Source organism: Carettochelys insculpta, chromosome 1 (assembly GCF_033958435.1).
Source record: "Carettochelys insculpta isolate YL-2023 chromosome 1, ASM3395843v1, whole genome shotgun sequence".
In the NCBI taxonomy this organism is placed as follows: domain Eukaryota; kingdom Metazoa; phylum Chordata; order Testudines; family Carettochelyidae; genus Carettochelys; species Carettochelys insculpta.
The window spans coordinates 130588261-130602110 of NC_134137.1; the positions used below are offsets into that span (position 1 = coordinate 130588261).

Genomic DNA, 13850 nt, shown 5'->3' on the forward strand with positions numbered 1-13850 from the left:
ACCACACTTGTGTGGTTCCAACCCCTGTGTAGTAGCTTAACCCCCTGCGTGGCCCCCGAGACACCCCCTGCACAGCCCTTGAGCCACTGCCAGCAGCTTATACCCTCATGCAGCCCCAGCCCTCCTGTGTGACTCCAGCCCCCCTGACAGCTTATCTCCCCATGCAGCCCCTGAGCCGCCCTCCCAGGAAGCCCCAGCCCCCTGGCGGCTTACCCCTCCCCCCACACACAGTGACTTATTCCATCTCACGGCCCCTGAGCCAACCCCCACATGTCCCCAACTCCCCTGGCAGCTTACTTCTCCCCTGTGGCCCCAACCCCCCACGCAGCCCCTGAGCCACCCCCAGTGGCTTACCCCCCTGAATGGCCCCTGTGCCACCCCCACCCACATGGCCCCTACCCTCCCAGCGGTTTACCCACCCCATCTGGCCTCAACCCAACCCCCAGTTTAAATCCCACACACCCCCAAACCACTGTCCCCCCGCCCACCCTACTTCACCCCTACCTCTGGTGCCTTGCCACTGCCTCCTCCATGTGGCTCCCCTGTGCTGGTATTTCAGAGTGAGGGGGAGTGGAGGAGGAGTCAGCCAGAGGTGGCTATGTCTGGAGCTACAAATGGCTCTTAGAGAGCCATATGCAGCTTGGATGGAGCCGCCCAGCCAGGTTTTGAAGAAGAGTGCCAAAACGCCATTCTGGGGCATTCTGGCTGAAAAAAGTCCTGTGTACAACATGTCACCTTCAAAATAGAATTCTCCCTCTGTAGGAACATAAATATGCCTATTACCATTAGTGCCAGCATGAATACCAGTAAGTCTTCAAAGAGCAATATCTTGGCCTCAGTGAGTGGTTGTAATCTGGATTCTCCATCCACATCTTATAGAATGCTTCTGTGTTTTTAGCTTTTGACAATCTAAGAGTATTTTACTTATTTTTCATTGTATTTGAAGTCCTCTGTCACAATCTTTACCTGTTTTACTTAAAACTATACACATAAAACATAACTTTCATGGAATATTGATTAAAAGAAAACTCCCAAAGCCAAAGAAAAAAGATAGATCCATCCATCTTCAAGAGGGTGGTGAAGCACTGGAATGCATTGCCTAGAGAGGTGTGGTGGATTCTCCATACCTAGAGGTTTTTAAGTCCTGGCTTGACAAGGTCCTGACTGGGATGACTTAGTTGGGGTCGATCCTGCTTGAAGCAGGGGGCTGGACTAGATGACCTCATGAGGTCCTTTCCAGCCCTGTGATTCTATGATTCTTCTTGGATAGCAGCTTGAAGATGAAATTCTCTCATGCTACTTATGGCCCCCATAAAGCCCTCTGCACCACTTAAACTCTCAACATGAGACTTCATGGAACTTAAGTAATGCATAGGACGTTGAATGTGCCCTATGCACTGGGGTAAATTGTATCCAGAGTGAAGAGATAGACCTTGTAATGTCCCTGCTCCATACATGTCTGCTTTGTTGAACCAATCAAGGAAACAGATGCTTGACTTGAGGTCTTCCTCGGACCACTGAGAAATCAACATCTGACTCTTAACTTCAAGGTTAGAGTACCAAGACAAAGTTTGCTGAAAAGTTTTCTGAGTCACTGTAGGGGCTCGTTTGCATACTTGGATTAATCTAATTCTTGACCCCCCCACCTTTTGCCCCTCTACTCTCTGATTTGCTCACCTTGATATTTTTTTTTCTGATATGTCCTCCTTGATTACTGTTTTTGGTTCTCTGTGCCTTAAATATTGAGTCTGTTCTGGTCTGGCTATGGTCTGAAGAAGTGGGTCTGTCCCATGAAAGCTCACCTAATAAATTCTTTTGTTAGTCTTTAAAGTGCTACTTGACTGCTTTTTTGTTTTGCTGAAAAGCAGTTCTTTCAGTAGATGCAGCAATGTATTCCACTTAGGTGTGTGTATGCCCAGCACATGGCCGCTGGAGAAATTTTGTGTACAAGTACCTTTAAGGGGGCAGTGGTAATGCCACCTGTTTGTAGCCTCTTCCCTGGTTACATGAGGCAGTGCCGCTCCCTGAGCTCTCTGTGGTCTCAACCTCACAACCAGTTCATTTTTTTCTCTCATATATAATTAGTAGTACCTTAGTGTTAAAGCAGAGTTAGTTGTAGTAGTTTGTTTTTTTCAGTGGTGCCCTCTTAGGGGTTTAAACATAGTTTTTCGTCTGAGTGAGCGATCCCCATTCACAGTGCTTGCTCTGGCTTGGTGAGGTCCAAGTCAGGAGGTGTTGCAAGAGCTACAGACTCAAAGTGGATTGAGGAGGACCCACGTGGCTGGAGGATCCTTGAGCTGGCTGAAGCCCTGAATGCCTCCTCACATGCCTGGAGGAGCCCCCAGCTGGCCACAGCCCCAAACTCCCCTGTCTGAAGTGCCAGGCCAGCTGCAGCCATGTCACACCTGCCCTCCCTCAAACTCCCATCCACCCAGATGGAAGTGTGAGTCTCCCCTCAGTTCTATGGAGGAAGTGTTTGCTGTGTGCCATGCAGGCTGTGGGACAGCTGAGGAGGGGGTAGCGTATACTGCCACTTCTGTCACCCAGAACTTCCCACCAAAACCTGCAACTAGGGTTCCAGGGGAGCTGAGCATCCCCTGGCCTATTACACCTGCTGCCCATGTATGAGGGTTCGGGATATGGGCCAAGGTGGGGGGGTTGAGGTGCAGGTGGAGATGAAGGCCCTGGCTGGGGGTGTGGGCTCTGGGGTGTGGCCTGGGATGAGGAGTTTGGTACATAGCAGGGGGCTCTGGGCTGGGTCCAAGGGGTTTGGAGTGTAGTAGGGAGCTCAGCATTGGGCTGTGAGAATGAGTGAAGGCTGTGGCTGTAGGCTCTGGGGTGGGGTCAGGGATCGGCTGGGGGCTGGGGTGTGGGTGGGCATTTGGGGGTTCAGACTCTGGAAGGAGTTTTGGTGCAGGAGGCTCAGGGTTGGGGTAAAGGTGCAGGGCCTCGGAAGGAGTTAGCATGTCAGAGGGGTTCCCAGCTGGGGCAGGAGGGTCAGGGTGCAGGCTCTGGCCAGGCAGAGGGAACTTCAGGGGGCTCCTGGGAAGCAGCATAGCGGGGCTAAGGCAGGATCCCTGTCTGCCTGCCCTGACTTCATGTTGCTTCCAGAAGCGGCCACCCTGTCTGGTCCATAGGCAAATGGGCCAGGCTTCTCAGCCCAGTGCCATGAGTGCTGCCCCTGCCCACAGGCACTGCCCCTGTAGCTCACATTGGCTGTGGTACCTTGTCAATGGTTGCCGTGGATATGGCTCTGGGGGGCCAGGAGCAGCACACAGAGCTTCCTTGATGGCCTCTGACCTAGGGTCTGCAGGGACTTTCTAGCAAAGGGGCACCTGTGGGGGGCTGCAGAGGCTCAAGGCTTTCAATTCATGGCTTGGAGACTTGGTGCAGGCCTGATGAAGTGAAGCAACAGGCTGGACTTGAGCCACAGGCTGCAGTTCCCCACCCCACTGTAGCCTGTCCTCTCTGTCTTGTCTGACAACACTTGATTTACTGCTGTGGACTACAGGAAGCCTATTTTCGTGTGATGATTTTACTGAGGCTCAGAAAGTTGCATTCTTTTGTCGTGGCTGATTGCCAGTGTCAGTACAGGGCACTTCCATTCAGCCTCTCTTTTGCCCTTAGGATTTTTACCAAATGCATTTTAGGAAGTTCCTTACATTTGAAAGTACTGCAGTGTGGTAAATGTTAATTTTTAAGCACACCCATATTGTCAATCTGTGTTGACACATCTTGGAAAAATTGGTAAGGATACCAAACCTTTCTGCATTGCTAGGCTGTTGTCAGCCAGTGAGACTAATTCAGTTTTCACCATATACCCAGTTTTAAAAACAGACTAAAGGGAATAAAGGAAATCTGAAGACTTCAGGTGAAGCCAAATTAGACTCACCAGAACCTTCCCAGTAACCTACCTTCCTTTGCCAATTGATGAAGCTCTTGCTGTCAAGAGATAGTTTCTTGTCTATGGGTCTAACAGTCTCTCATTTACAGGATGCAAGAACCTATATACTTTGAGAGATTGTGATGCAGGGATGTAACCAAATGAACACTTAACCTGTTTAAGCAGTATGTCATCCACAAGTTTCAGAATTCCCTGAGCTGTACTTCAGCCTTGTTTGATTCTGCTTTTCCTGTCTTTACTTTGAATTCTTTACTCTGTTTTCTGTATTTAATTAAGCCTTGTTTTGTTTATGCAAATTAGAATTGTGGACTATTAGGAGGTGACAGATGCTGTTGTGTGCTCTCAGAGAAAAGAAATCCATTTCTGCCCTCAGAGGAGGCAGATGGGAGCCTGAGATACTAAACTGAGTTCTCTAGCAAAGGCATTGGCACCAATGGGTGGTGATGGAAGAGGGACGTGCCAGAAAGATTTGGAGAAGCCACTGGAGTACAGAGAGAGCCTAGAGACTGGGTCAGGGTTGTGTGCCAGGGATGTTGAACATGATAGACATTTTGGTCCACTTTATATTTGTAGGCTGGTATGAATCCAAAGCTGTTGTGTATTCTATTTTTTTTTTATGTTCAGCAGCATATTCATTTTAGCAGTATTTTTATACACTCATGAAAACGGTGCGGTTTGTTGGCAGCAGAGACAAAGGATAATATTTGACGTTAAAAATGCTCTAGTGCGGTGATGCACAGATTTTTCCTTCATGCCATCTTGCCCCTCCATTGCCATCCCCTGAATTTATTGCTGTTCACTTATTTCTGTGCTGCCTCTCATGAGAGTGCTGCCTTCAGAGCCGGGCAGCTGGGAAGAGGCAGCTGCTGGCCAGGGCGTTCATGTTGTTTGTGATGTCGGAGGACTAGTTTTCTACTCCTGCTTCTGTCCTGCCCTCCAATGTCCATTCTGTTTTTATCCTACCTCTGCTGTTATGGCAGTAAGTCCTGTGGGATCCACAGGATTCTAGGTTTTTTGCACTCCTGAGGACCTCTTTTCCTCTCACTTCCTGTGTGTGCACGACTGCTGTAGTGCATAGCCTTGAAATGCACCATGCTACGTTGTCAACACTTATTATACCTCAAGTCTTATTTGTACTAATAAACGTGCAGAGCCTTGCTAAGGTAACTTGCGGTATTACGAGCCAGGTTCTCCACTCAGTTCTCTAGAGCTATGCTGATTTACACCATGTTAAAATCTGGCTGTAGGGTTTTAACTTTAATGCTGAAACTTTAATACTAAACTGTCAGTCAGACAAAGAAATATCTCAAGAGAGCATACAAAGTTACAGCTTTCTGAAGTGTAATTGAACATACAAATACAGCATACACACTAGCTTTAGGTTCGCTGCAGTGGAACAGACATCTTCAGTGAATCATAACGTACATCCTTTATGTAGAATTCTAGAGACACAAGAGCTCTCTGAGTGGACATAGGATGATTGCCACTTGGGACCAAATGTGGGACCTTCCCACCTAATATGGGATGGATGGTCACCTTAGCATCCACACACCTGTGACTTATCAGAATGTTCATAGCTGAAGTGTCTTTTCCATGTAAAGTATTTCAGGTATTGGCACACCCTTCTTGGTACATAATGAATTTGTGCACAATGACATTTTTTGGCCATGCAAGCCTGTAGTTTTAACCAGCAGTGCTCTGTTTAAAGATATGTGAGACACATATCTCCTCCCTTTGAAGTCAATGGAAGTTTTGCCTTTGACTGCAGTAGGAGCAGCAAACGGCCCATGTTCACTATTCTGAGGATATTAAAAAATACAAGGTAATTCCCATATGTTTCCTATTTAATTGTTGGTTTTTTTTGTAACTTTAAGACAGAAAGTGCTTTTTGTATTACGTTCAAGTTGCTCTGGCATTATAAAATAACATGGGCCCATAATGAATCAATTGTGCAATATAAATCTCAAAGCTATTTCAGAGACCAGTTTTTCCATAATGTAAAATTAATTCAGTAAAATGAATTCTGTCCTCATTTTTCTCTCACTTTTCATTTTTGCTTTTGGTAATGATCCTGGTATAGTAGAGACTTATGATTTGCAAGGTTGTCATCAAAATAAATTTACCAAAGGACTGTGCAGAACTAAACTAGACCTTTTTCTGGGGGCACTTCAGTGCCAAGCACTGAGACTCCATAGTGCAGTACCTAATTGTGTCTTAGAGCAGGGATGCACAAAGCGGGGGTGGTGCCCTCTTGGGTGGGTGTGCAATTTCATAAGCTGGGAACACAGCCAAGTCCTGCTCCCTGCAGCTGCAAGGCATTAAAAGGGGACAAAGCTGGCCCTGTGGGAGGGAGCACAGGTGAGGCAGGTGACCCGGTCATTCTCACTTGCAGTGGGCCACGTCCCCTGTGTGCTGGGTAGCATGTGCGCCACGGCCACCTCCCCTACAGCCGGCACCAGACCTCAGTTCTGCCCCGTGCATGGGCAAGGCCTGGCACACAGTCCACCTCTGCAAATCCTCCAACTGCCCTTGCACTGCAATTTGTTGGGCACTGGGGCAGCCTCCTCTACCCACTCCCTCACGCTGCCTGGCTGCACTCAGGTAACCTGTGGTGCAGCAGTGGGACAGTGCCTGCCAATACCCATACTGCTTCTCTAGGGAGCCCCCCCGGCATGGCATTGAGCCAGGAGCTACATGCATGGTGGGGTGAGAAAAAGCCCCTTTAGCCTGGTTCCCCAGCACTGGGTTTGTGTGTTTCACCGAGACTCTTAAAATGTCACCCCAGCCCAATGTTCCCTCTCTTCTTTTCTATTCCTCCCACCCCTGTGGCTTCCGGTGCATCACTGCTGGGAGACTGCTGCTCGCTATATGAAAGAAAAGGGATCATGTCCCTTTAAGGGCTCTCTTCGGTGGGAGGTGGGGGCTGGAGGTAGGGTGGCAAAAGGAGAATGGGGGTGGATAGAAAGGACAGGAAAACTTTGGTTGCAGGTTTTATACTATAGTAATTAAAATTAAAATGTGTATTTTAGATAAGGATGATATTTTGAAGGATTTATTTTAAAAACTGTATGTCTGAATAGCCAAGCATTTAAGGCTAAAGCTGAATTCTCAGATAAATATCCATGTACGGATTTTTTAAAGAGAGGAATTTTATAATCTTCAGCAATAAACAAAGCAGATTTTAAACTGAGGTCCTGTGTGCGTAGTAATGCACAGCTTTTTTTGTCAGTAAATTCAGAAACGGACAGTATATACCTGAGGGATGGAACATGCCTTTTAAATAACTTAATTGCCGCTTAATGGCTCTTTCACAGGTTCACTGTTACGCTAATAGGTCTGGCAAGCTGGAAGGCTTTTCAGTCTTAAGCCAGTAGATCCCCTCTGGGGGAGGACTCACCAGTCTGCAGAAGCATGCTGTGGAAGCCTTCAGGAACATTCTCAGAATAGGGTTAGGAAGAGGCCTAGGTGCTGGAACTAGAGGTGCGACAGGTGCTGCAGCACCCTCTGGCTTGAAGAGGTTTCCATTGTACACAGGATTTACAGTTTGCTTCAATGGTTCTCAACACTCCTGGGAGTAGGAAAGGGGTTGATCACTAAGACCTAGGGAAAGCACTGCCTTCCGTTGCCTCTTATAGTCGTTGCCCATGTTACTCTTCTAGGAGGCTCACAGTCAGTTTCTTATGAGTGCTGGGGAATGTTGTTCCGAAGACATAACATAGCTTTTCAAGGGTCTTGTGTTAAAGTACTTTTCCATCTTCAGAAACAGACTCAGATTTATGTATTTTATTTTTAACTGGAACTATTAAATTGATGACGTAACTCCTTTCATACCATTCCATAGCTGAGCAGTAACAGAAAGAAACATGTTCCTGTTTCATTTGTTCATTCCGTGTAATTTTTCTGCTGTTCTGAAGTATTAGTGTATGTTGCCAACCATGATATGATTAACATTGTGCAATCACTTATCCTGAGTCAACCTGCTTTAGGACCTAATCAGAGCACCATCCTTAGTAATTGCTAATCTGCCACTGGAAAGCTTTAAGAGCAAGAGGCAGAAATGCAGGTGTAATTAGAATTCCGTTTATGCAATGCAAACGAGTATAAAGGCTCTAGTCTTTAAACTGTTCGAAAGGTTACTGCTTCTCTTTCTGACTATGACTGCTGTCCACCAAATGGATGTAAATAACTTTAACTGCCAGTTGAACTATATGACTGTAACTGTCAACTGTTTTAAAATATGAAAATTGCTATTGTAGGTAGTACTGTTAATGAAGTACAATCAAAAACTCTTTGAAGCAAATAGACAAATAGTTTGCTGTCATTGTGCTAAAATTTAAAATAAAAACCTTTCTTTCAAAACATGACTATTACGTACCTTGCCAACTACTTAAAAGAAGTAGTAATCCTTTTTGGATGTCCTTGTTACAGCAGCTTTCTGTGTAAGCCTGAGACTCAATTAATGGTGTGGTTTATCCTCACTCTGTGCTGTGACCTTCTGTTGGTGCTGTATTCGTGCTGCTGCTGTGTTGATGTCTGTGAAAGACATCTGCGTAGAATTCTGGGAATTTTGAGGACATTTAGTTATGTCTATTATAGATCATTTGGGGAGCTGAGCAACCACGTTTTATTACTTTAGTTTTCAAGGCAAAATTAATTAACCATTCAAAAGTAGAAGATTACAGAATATGAACTCTGTTACAAGTTAGGTAGATAGTAGAACAATTGTAACAATTAAGGGGAATTTGTCTGTACAATTTATTAATTCTGTTTAAAATGATGCCCCCTCTGCCCCCCCCCCGTATGTGTCACAACTGGGAGTTGGTTGGTTAGACCTAGTGGTTCATTAACCCAGAGCACAGCCTTGTGATGGCTGGTAAGGAATCCACTTAATTCATTGTGTATGTGTGTACAGATCTGAATATTGAAAACATACAGTCTACAAGGAGGGGTATGTTACCGTGAAATATAACATTTCTGGGTGTACCCCAGAACTTGACAGTACTGCAGTCAAGTGTTTGTGTGTGCAGTCATTGCTAGCTAAAACCCAAATGCCACATAGCTAAAAATAATCTTAGATCTTTATAAAACAAGATCAAAATGGCGGCATGTATCAGCTAAGTCTACACTAGAAGCATCTGTCTACAGAAGTTACTGTCGAAAGAGATGTTCCAACAAAACTTCTGTCGACGGATTGCGTCAACACATAAAAGCTGATCAATCTTTTGATCCACTCTGTCCACAAAAGGGCCCCCCCAGAGCATGTACACAGCTTTTTTGTCAACAGTTTCTGTCAACAAAACACATTCTCTATGTAGATACTCCCCAGTTTTATCTACAAAACACTCCAGTGTAAATGTCACCTTGCAATTTATTAGTTAAAATAAAAAAAATTAAAATTACGTAAATAACATTTTAAATATAACATAGCTAAAATACTGAAAATATATTAAAACAATAAATTAAAATAAAAAAACAATGATTGCATTAACCCGCTAAAATCAACATACATTATATATGTTATTAAAATTAACTATCAAAATTCAATATAAATACTCAAAGCAAAACTTTTCTTTAAAAAAGAAAAAGCTAACAGCTAATCTCCCCATTGACTAAACCAAAATAGCCCCTAAAAATCCAGCTTGTAATTACTCAGAACCATCCCAAACTGTAAGTAACTATATCTAAATTAAGTTGGAACCCGCAGGGAAAAAGGAAAAGAGAGCTCTCAAGAAACACCTGGCGTAGAGACCTGAAGGCAGACACTAAAAAGACAGGATAAACCTGGTCAACTGAAAAAGATCACCCAGGACAGGGGACACTGGCGAATGGTTGTCAATGGCCTATGCTCCAAGATGTAAGAGTGGAAGAGGCTTACTACTATTATACATGCCTAATAGCTGATAAATTATAGTTTTAAATAAAAGCACACGTACTTGTATTAATCATTTATCAAACACAAATTGTTGTGTTCCCATTAATTTGTTCCAAAGACCTAAAATTAAATTGTTAAATTACTACTATTTTGGGTTCTAAAACCTCCACGTAAAAAGTTGCTATCAAAGGACCTTGGCAAGAGGGGAGTACCCTTCATTTTTCCCTTACCTTTTTCTTGGAATGCAGTAAACACACTTTTTTTTTTTTAAATTGAGATTTTCCAAAATGCTTCATCAGGAGGCAGACGCAACGTGGAAAATAAAAGATGAGCAATATTACAAGCCTATCAGAGCAATACCAATCACAGTGTTCACTGAGGATTCCCAGCACTTGCAATCATCCCATTTATAGTGGATTATCAACAATATTTAATACATCTACTCCGTAATATGAAATTATATGAATGCTTAATTCATTCACAAAGATAAATGTATGCTGACTGGGTTATTATTATGAGCAATATTCTTTTATCTTCCCATTTACAGAAACTTACAGAAGAGAATGTAAAGACACAGCCTAAAAAAAGACAGAAGGGAAAAGTGTTTGAGACTCTCAAAGGCCAAAAGGTGATTGCAAGATCTGACATCACAGGATTTTATCTTCCAGGTAAAATAGTTTGTGGGGACGGGGGTTGTTTTGTTTTTGTTTTTGTTTTTTTTAAGACTTTAGTAAATATTGCTCTCTTTTCAGCAATCTTTCTCATCTTTGTCAGCTAGTTTAGTTTTAATTTATTCTGCTGTACAGATTATCAGATATTTCATCTTTTCTCTCCACAATGCTTCCAATAAGATACAGAAAACTGCAGACACCCTACCAATAGATTTATTTATTTAAGAAGAGGGTGGGGAGAAGGGTTTTGGAATAAAATGGAGTACATTTTAAATTGGAAGACACCATCAAGATACTCCTTTTTCTTGCTAGGCTGGCTTATTTCCATTTAAGGTTAAATAAAGGCTGAGCAATCTGCTATCTAAAGAATATTCACTCAATGTTTCTGTTATTTTGCTGAGTTCTAAATCAGAATATTTGTAGTGTGAAATTGTATCTCATGATACAATGTTGGAGGAAAAAATCAAACTAATCCACATGCCTTGTTTATATGATTGACAAGTATTACAGAACAGTTTTCATCAGGGAACATCTGTACTTGCTTTGTTTTAAAATAGTAATAATGCTATTATTATTTTTTTTTAAAATGCATCTTCTAAGTTGTTCCCTTCGGTGTCACACAGTGTACATTGTCGTCTCTATTTCTGCCTTTCATCCCTCTGCCCCAGTCTGTGGGGAGCTTTCTTCTGATGATGAGTGTGGTGAGATTGGAGGCTTATGAAAGATTTCTTTGAGGATGTGGTCCCCACTGAGTATGTCTTGTAACAGTATTGTGATACCCTGTAGGAATTAGAGTGTAGAGTCATATGAACAAAGGGTACATGGTGAGGGTTTTTTTCCTTATATGTAATGATAAAGTGTGTGGTTTTGGCCATTATGAAGTGTCCAGTCAGATGATTCTTTTTTCTCATGAGTGTTGGTGGGGAGGTAATTGTAGGTGGGTGGGGGTGTCCTCATGCAAAAGAATTCTTAAAGGTGAAGTCTGTGAAAGAATTCTTCAGGTTTTCCACATCTGTATTGTCTCACATTCTGTGGTGAGGCAGAAGTTCAGTTTCTTGGGGAGTGCAGATAATTCAGCTTCAGAAAGAGATACTGTGGATGTATTGATGATGTCGGAATGTCATGTAGTTTCCATGTGGTGAGTCCTGCCTGGTATTGTAAGTTACCCTGGAGTTGAAATTTAGGGGATTGTAGAGTTATTCTCTCTGATTCCACTTTTTGTTTCAAGTGGCTGCCAGCAGGTTTTGATAGTTTTGGGGGTTTCTTATATGATCTCCAGCTATATTTCCTGATTTTCTTCTTTTTTGAATAATTGTTTTGTAGAACTCAGGCTTTATATTATAAATTCTTTGGGGGCAGTGACTTTCTTTTTGGGTATGTCTTATGAATTACAGTGTACATGGTCACTGCCTAGTGTAAATATAGATTTTACTATGGGAAGTAAAAGGACAGGATTTTTAGCATTCTTACGTAAGGGTAAACATACTATAAGTAATATTAATATTATATTTTCATGTTTTTCCTCTTAGGAACTGTGATAAAAAGTATCAGTTCCTCCCAGGCCCTTGTTTACTTCAATCACGGAGAGACACAGATTGTTCCAATAAAGTTCATTATACCTGTGGGGGGTGCTATGCCTTGCCCATCACTGCAGGTGAAAAACTATTACTTTTTTAATGAAGGATATGTGCATGATTAACTTTGTTCTGCAGTTCATACATGAGCACGATGATCTGTTTAAGTTTGCTCTTTTCTGTATTTTGGATATTTTATAAACGTTAAAGAAGATTCTCCATCCATAGTGAGATTTCCTTTGGTTCCATGATATTTCCAGTATGTCACTTATTACGTAGCATGTGATAACAGTTCAGAATATTTGCTCTTTAGCAATCACACATATTTATACAGCAGAAATATATATGATTTTAGTCTTAACCAGTCTCTTTTGGCAGTTCACTCAGCACAAGTGGTCTTACTGTTTCCCAGCAATGTAGGTAATTAACTAAAGGAGCCCAACAGGGCCTTTTGCACTACAGGTTGAACCTCTCCAATCCAGAACTCTGTATGGCAACATCCATAATCTGGCATGACTTTAGTTTGCTGGACGACCACTTAACAAGTTTCTTGTGGTCCCATAAAGTTTGTTTACTAAGGTTAAGAATTTGGTGCTACTAGTCTTGGCTCTCAGTGTTATTTAGCTGTACTGTACTGCTAAATGTCTTCTAAGAGCCCAATAAGCAATGGAAGCATTGGTAATTCTGTTATACAATATTGACCTCCTGTGGTCTGGCAAATTCTCTTGTCTGGCACTGGTCAGGTCCCGAGGCTGCTGGATGAGAGAGTTTCAAATTGTATAACATACATCTGGCTCTAGCCATTCATATTTTTCATAGTAACAAAGAGGAAGCCGTGCTAGTCTATACACTATCAAAACAAAATATTTTTCATAGTATGTGCTTAATCCACCACCACCACCAAGAAAAACTGACCTCAAAGAACTTCAGTAAAAAAATCATATTCCATTCTGTATTTAAGTTAATCATTTGTTACCACAATTCTTCTTTCAGAAGGGGTTATTTTAGGAAAGACAAGGTTGATGGGTACAAAAAGCAATCTACCTTGTCTTGGTTACCGCTAAGAACGGGGACTTTATTCTTTCCCTGCATAATGTTAGGAACTCCTGCTGCTATTAATAGTATGTCTCTGTATTCTATGAGGAGAGTCAGATTCTGGAAGTCTTCTGTAAGATTTAATGGAAAATTGTAATCTTTCTGTAAGTTTTCAAAAATCATCTTAGATAATTCAGTTAAAATTATAGTCCTGCTGCAGAGTTCCACAGTGTTTTAAAAACCTTAACAAAAATATAATTTCCATTAAATTCTAAGGGATAAAGTGTTAGAATTATTTCTTTAGCAACTTGTCAGCTTGGTCCCTCAGAAATTCTGCAGGACTTTTCCATAGAATGCTGCTTTAATTCATGATCCTTTGAGATGCTGATTCAGTGGGAGTTGAGGGAGCTCAGCACCTTTGTTTTTTCCTCTGAAGTTTCAATTTAAGGCACTGGAATGGATTAGCATAATGTTTGGTACAGTCAAACCATCATTATAACTGGTGTGCCATGGAGCTCTTGAATTAAATTAATTCTTTTCTGATATTCAGGTTGGAGACTATGTGTTCGCCAGAACTGGTACACAAACTGGAAATGATTATTATATACCTGCTGTTGTCATAGCAACACCGAAAAGAGTTGAAGCAGATGATAAATTCTATACCGTTTTGAAGTATAACAATAGAAAAGTAAGTAGATCTGTGAAAGGACATGAACTTTGCTATGGCATTATATTTCTGTTTTTTATGAGGCAGAAATAACTGGCCTGGCTAAAAAAAACACATTGTCCCCTTT

The 13850-nt window shown here is 42.4% G+C and overlaps 1 protein-coding gene across 1 annotated transcript in view; it reads left to right on the forward strand.

The window, feature by feature from the left end:
* The window catches only part of VWA3B (von Willebrand factor A domain containing 3B), a 123939-nt gene that overhangs the window by 95889 nt on the left and 14200 nt on the right, over positions 1-13850 (forward strand). The window contains exons 25-27 of the mRNA XM_074983284.1: positions 10324-10444; positions 11977-12101; positions 13607-13744. Of these exons, the coding sequence (XP_074839385.1) occupies positions 10324-10444; positions 11977-12101; positions 13607-13744 (384 nt within the window). The remainder of the gene's footprint in view (positions 1-10323; positions 10445-11976; positions 12102-13606; positions 13745-13850) is intronic.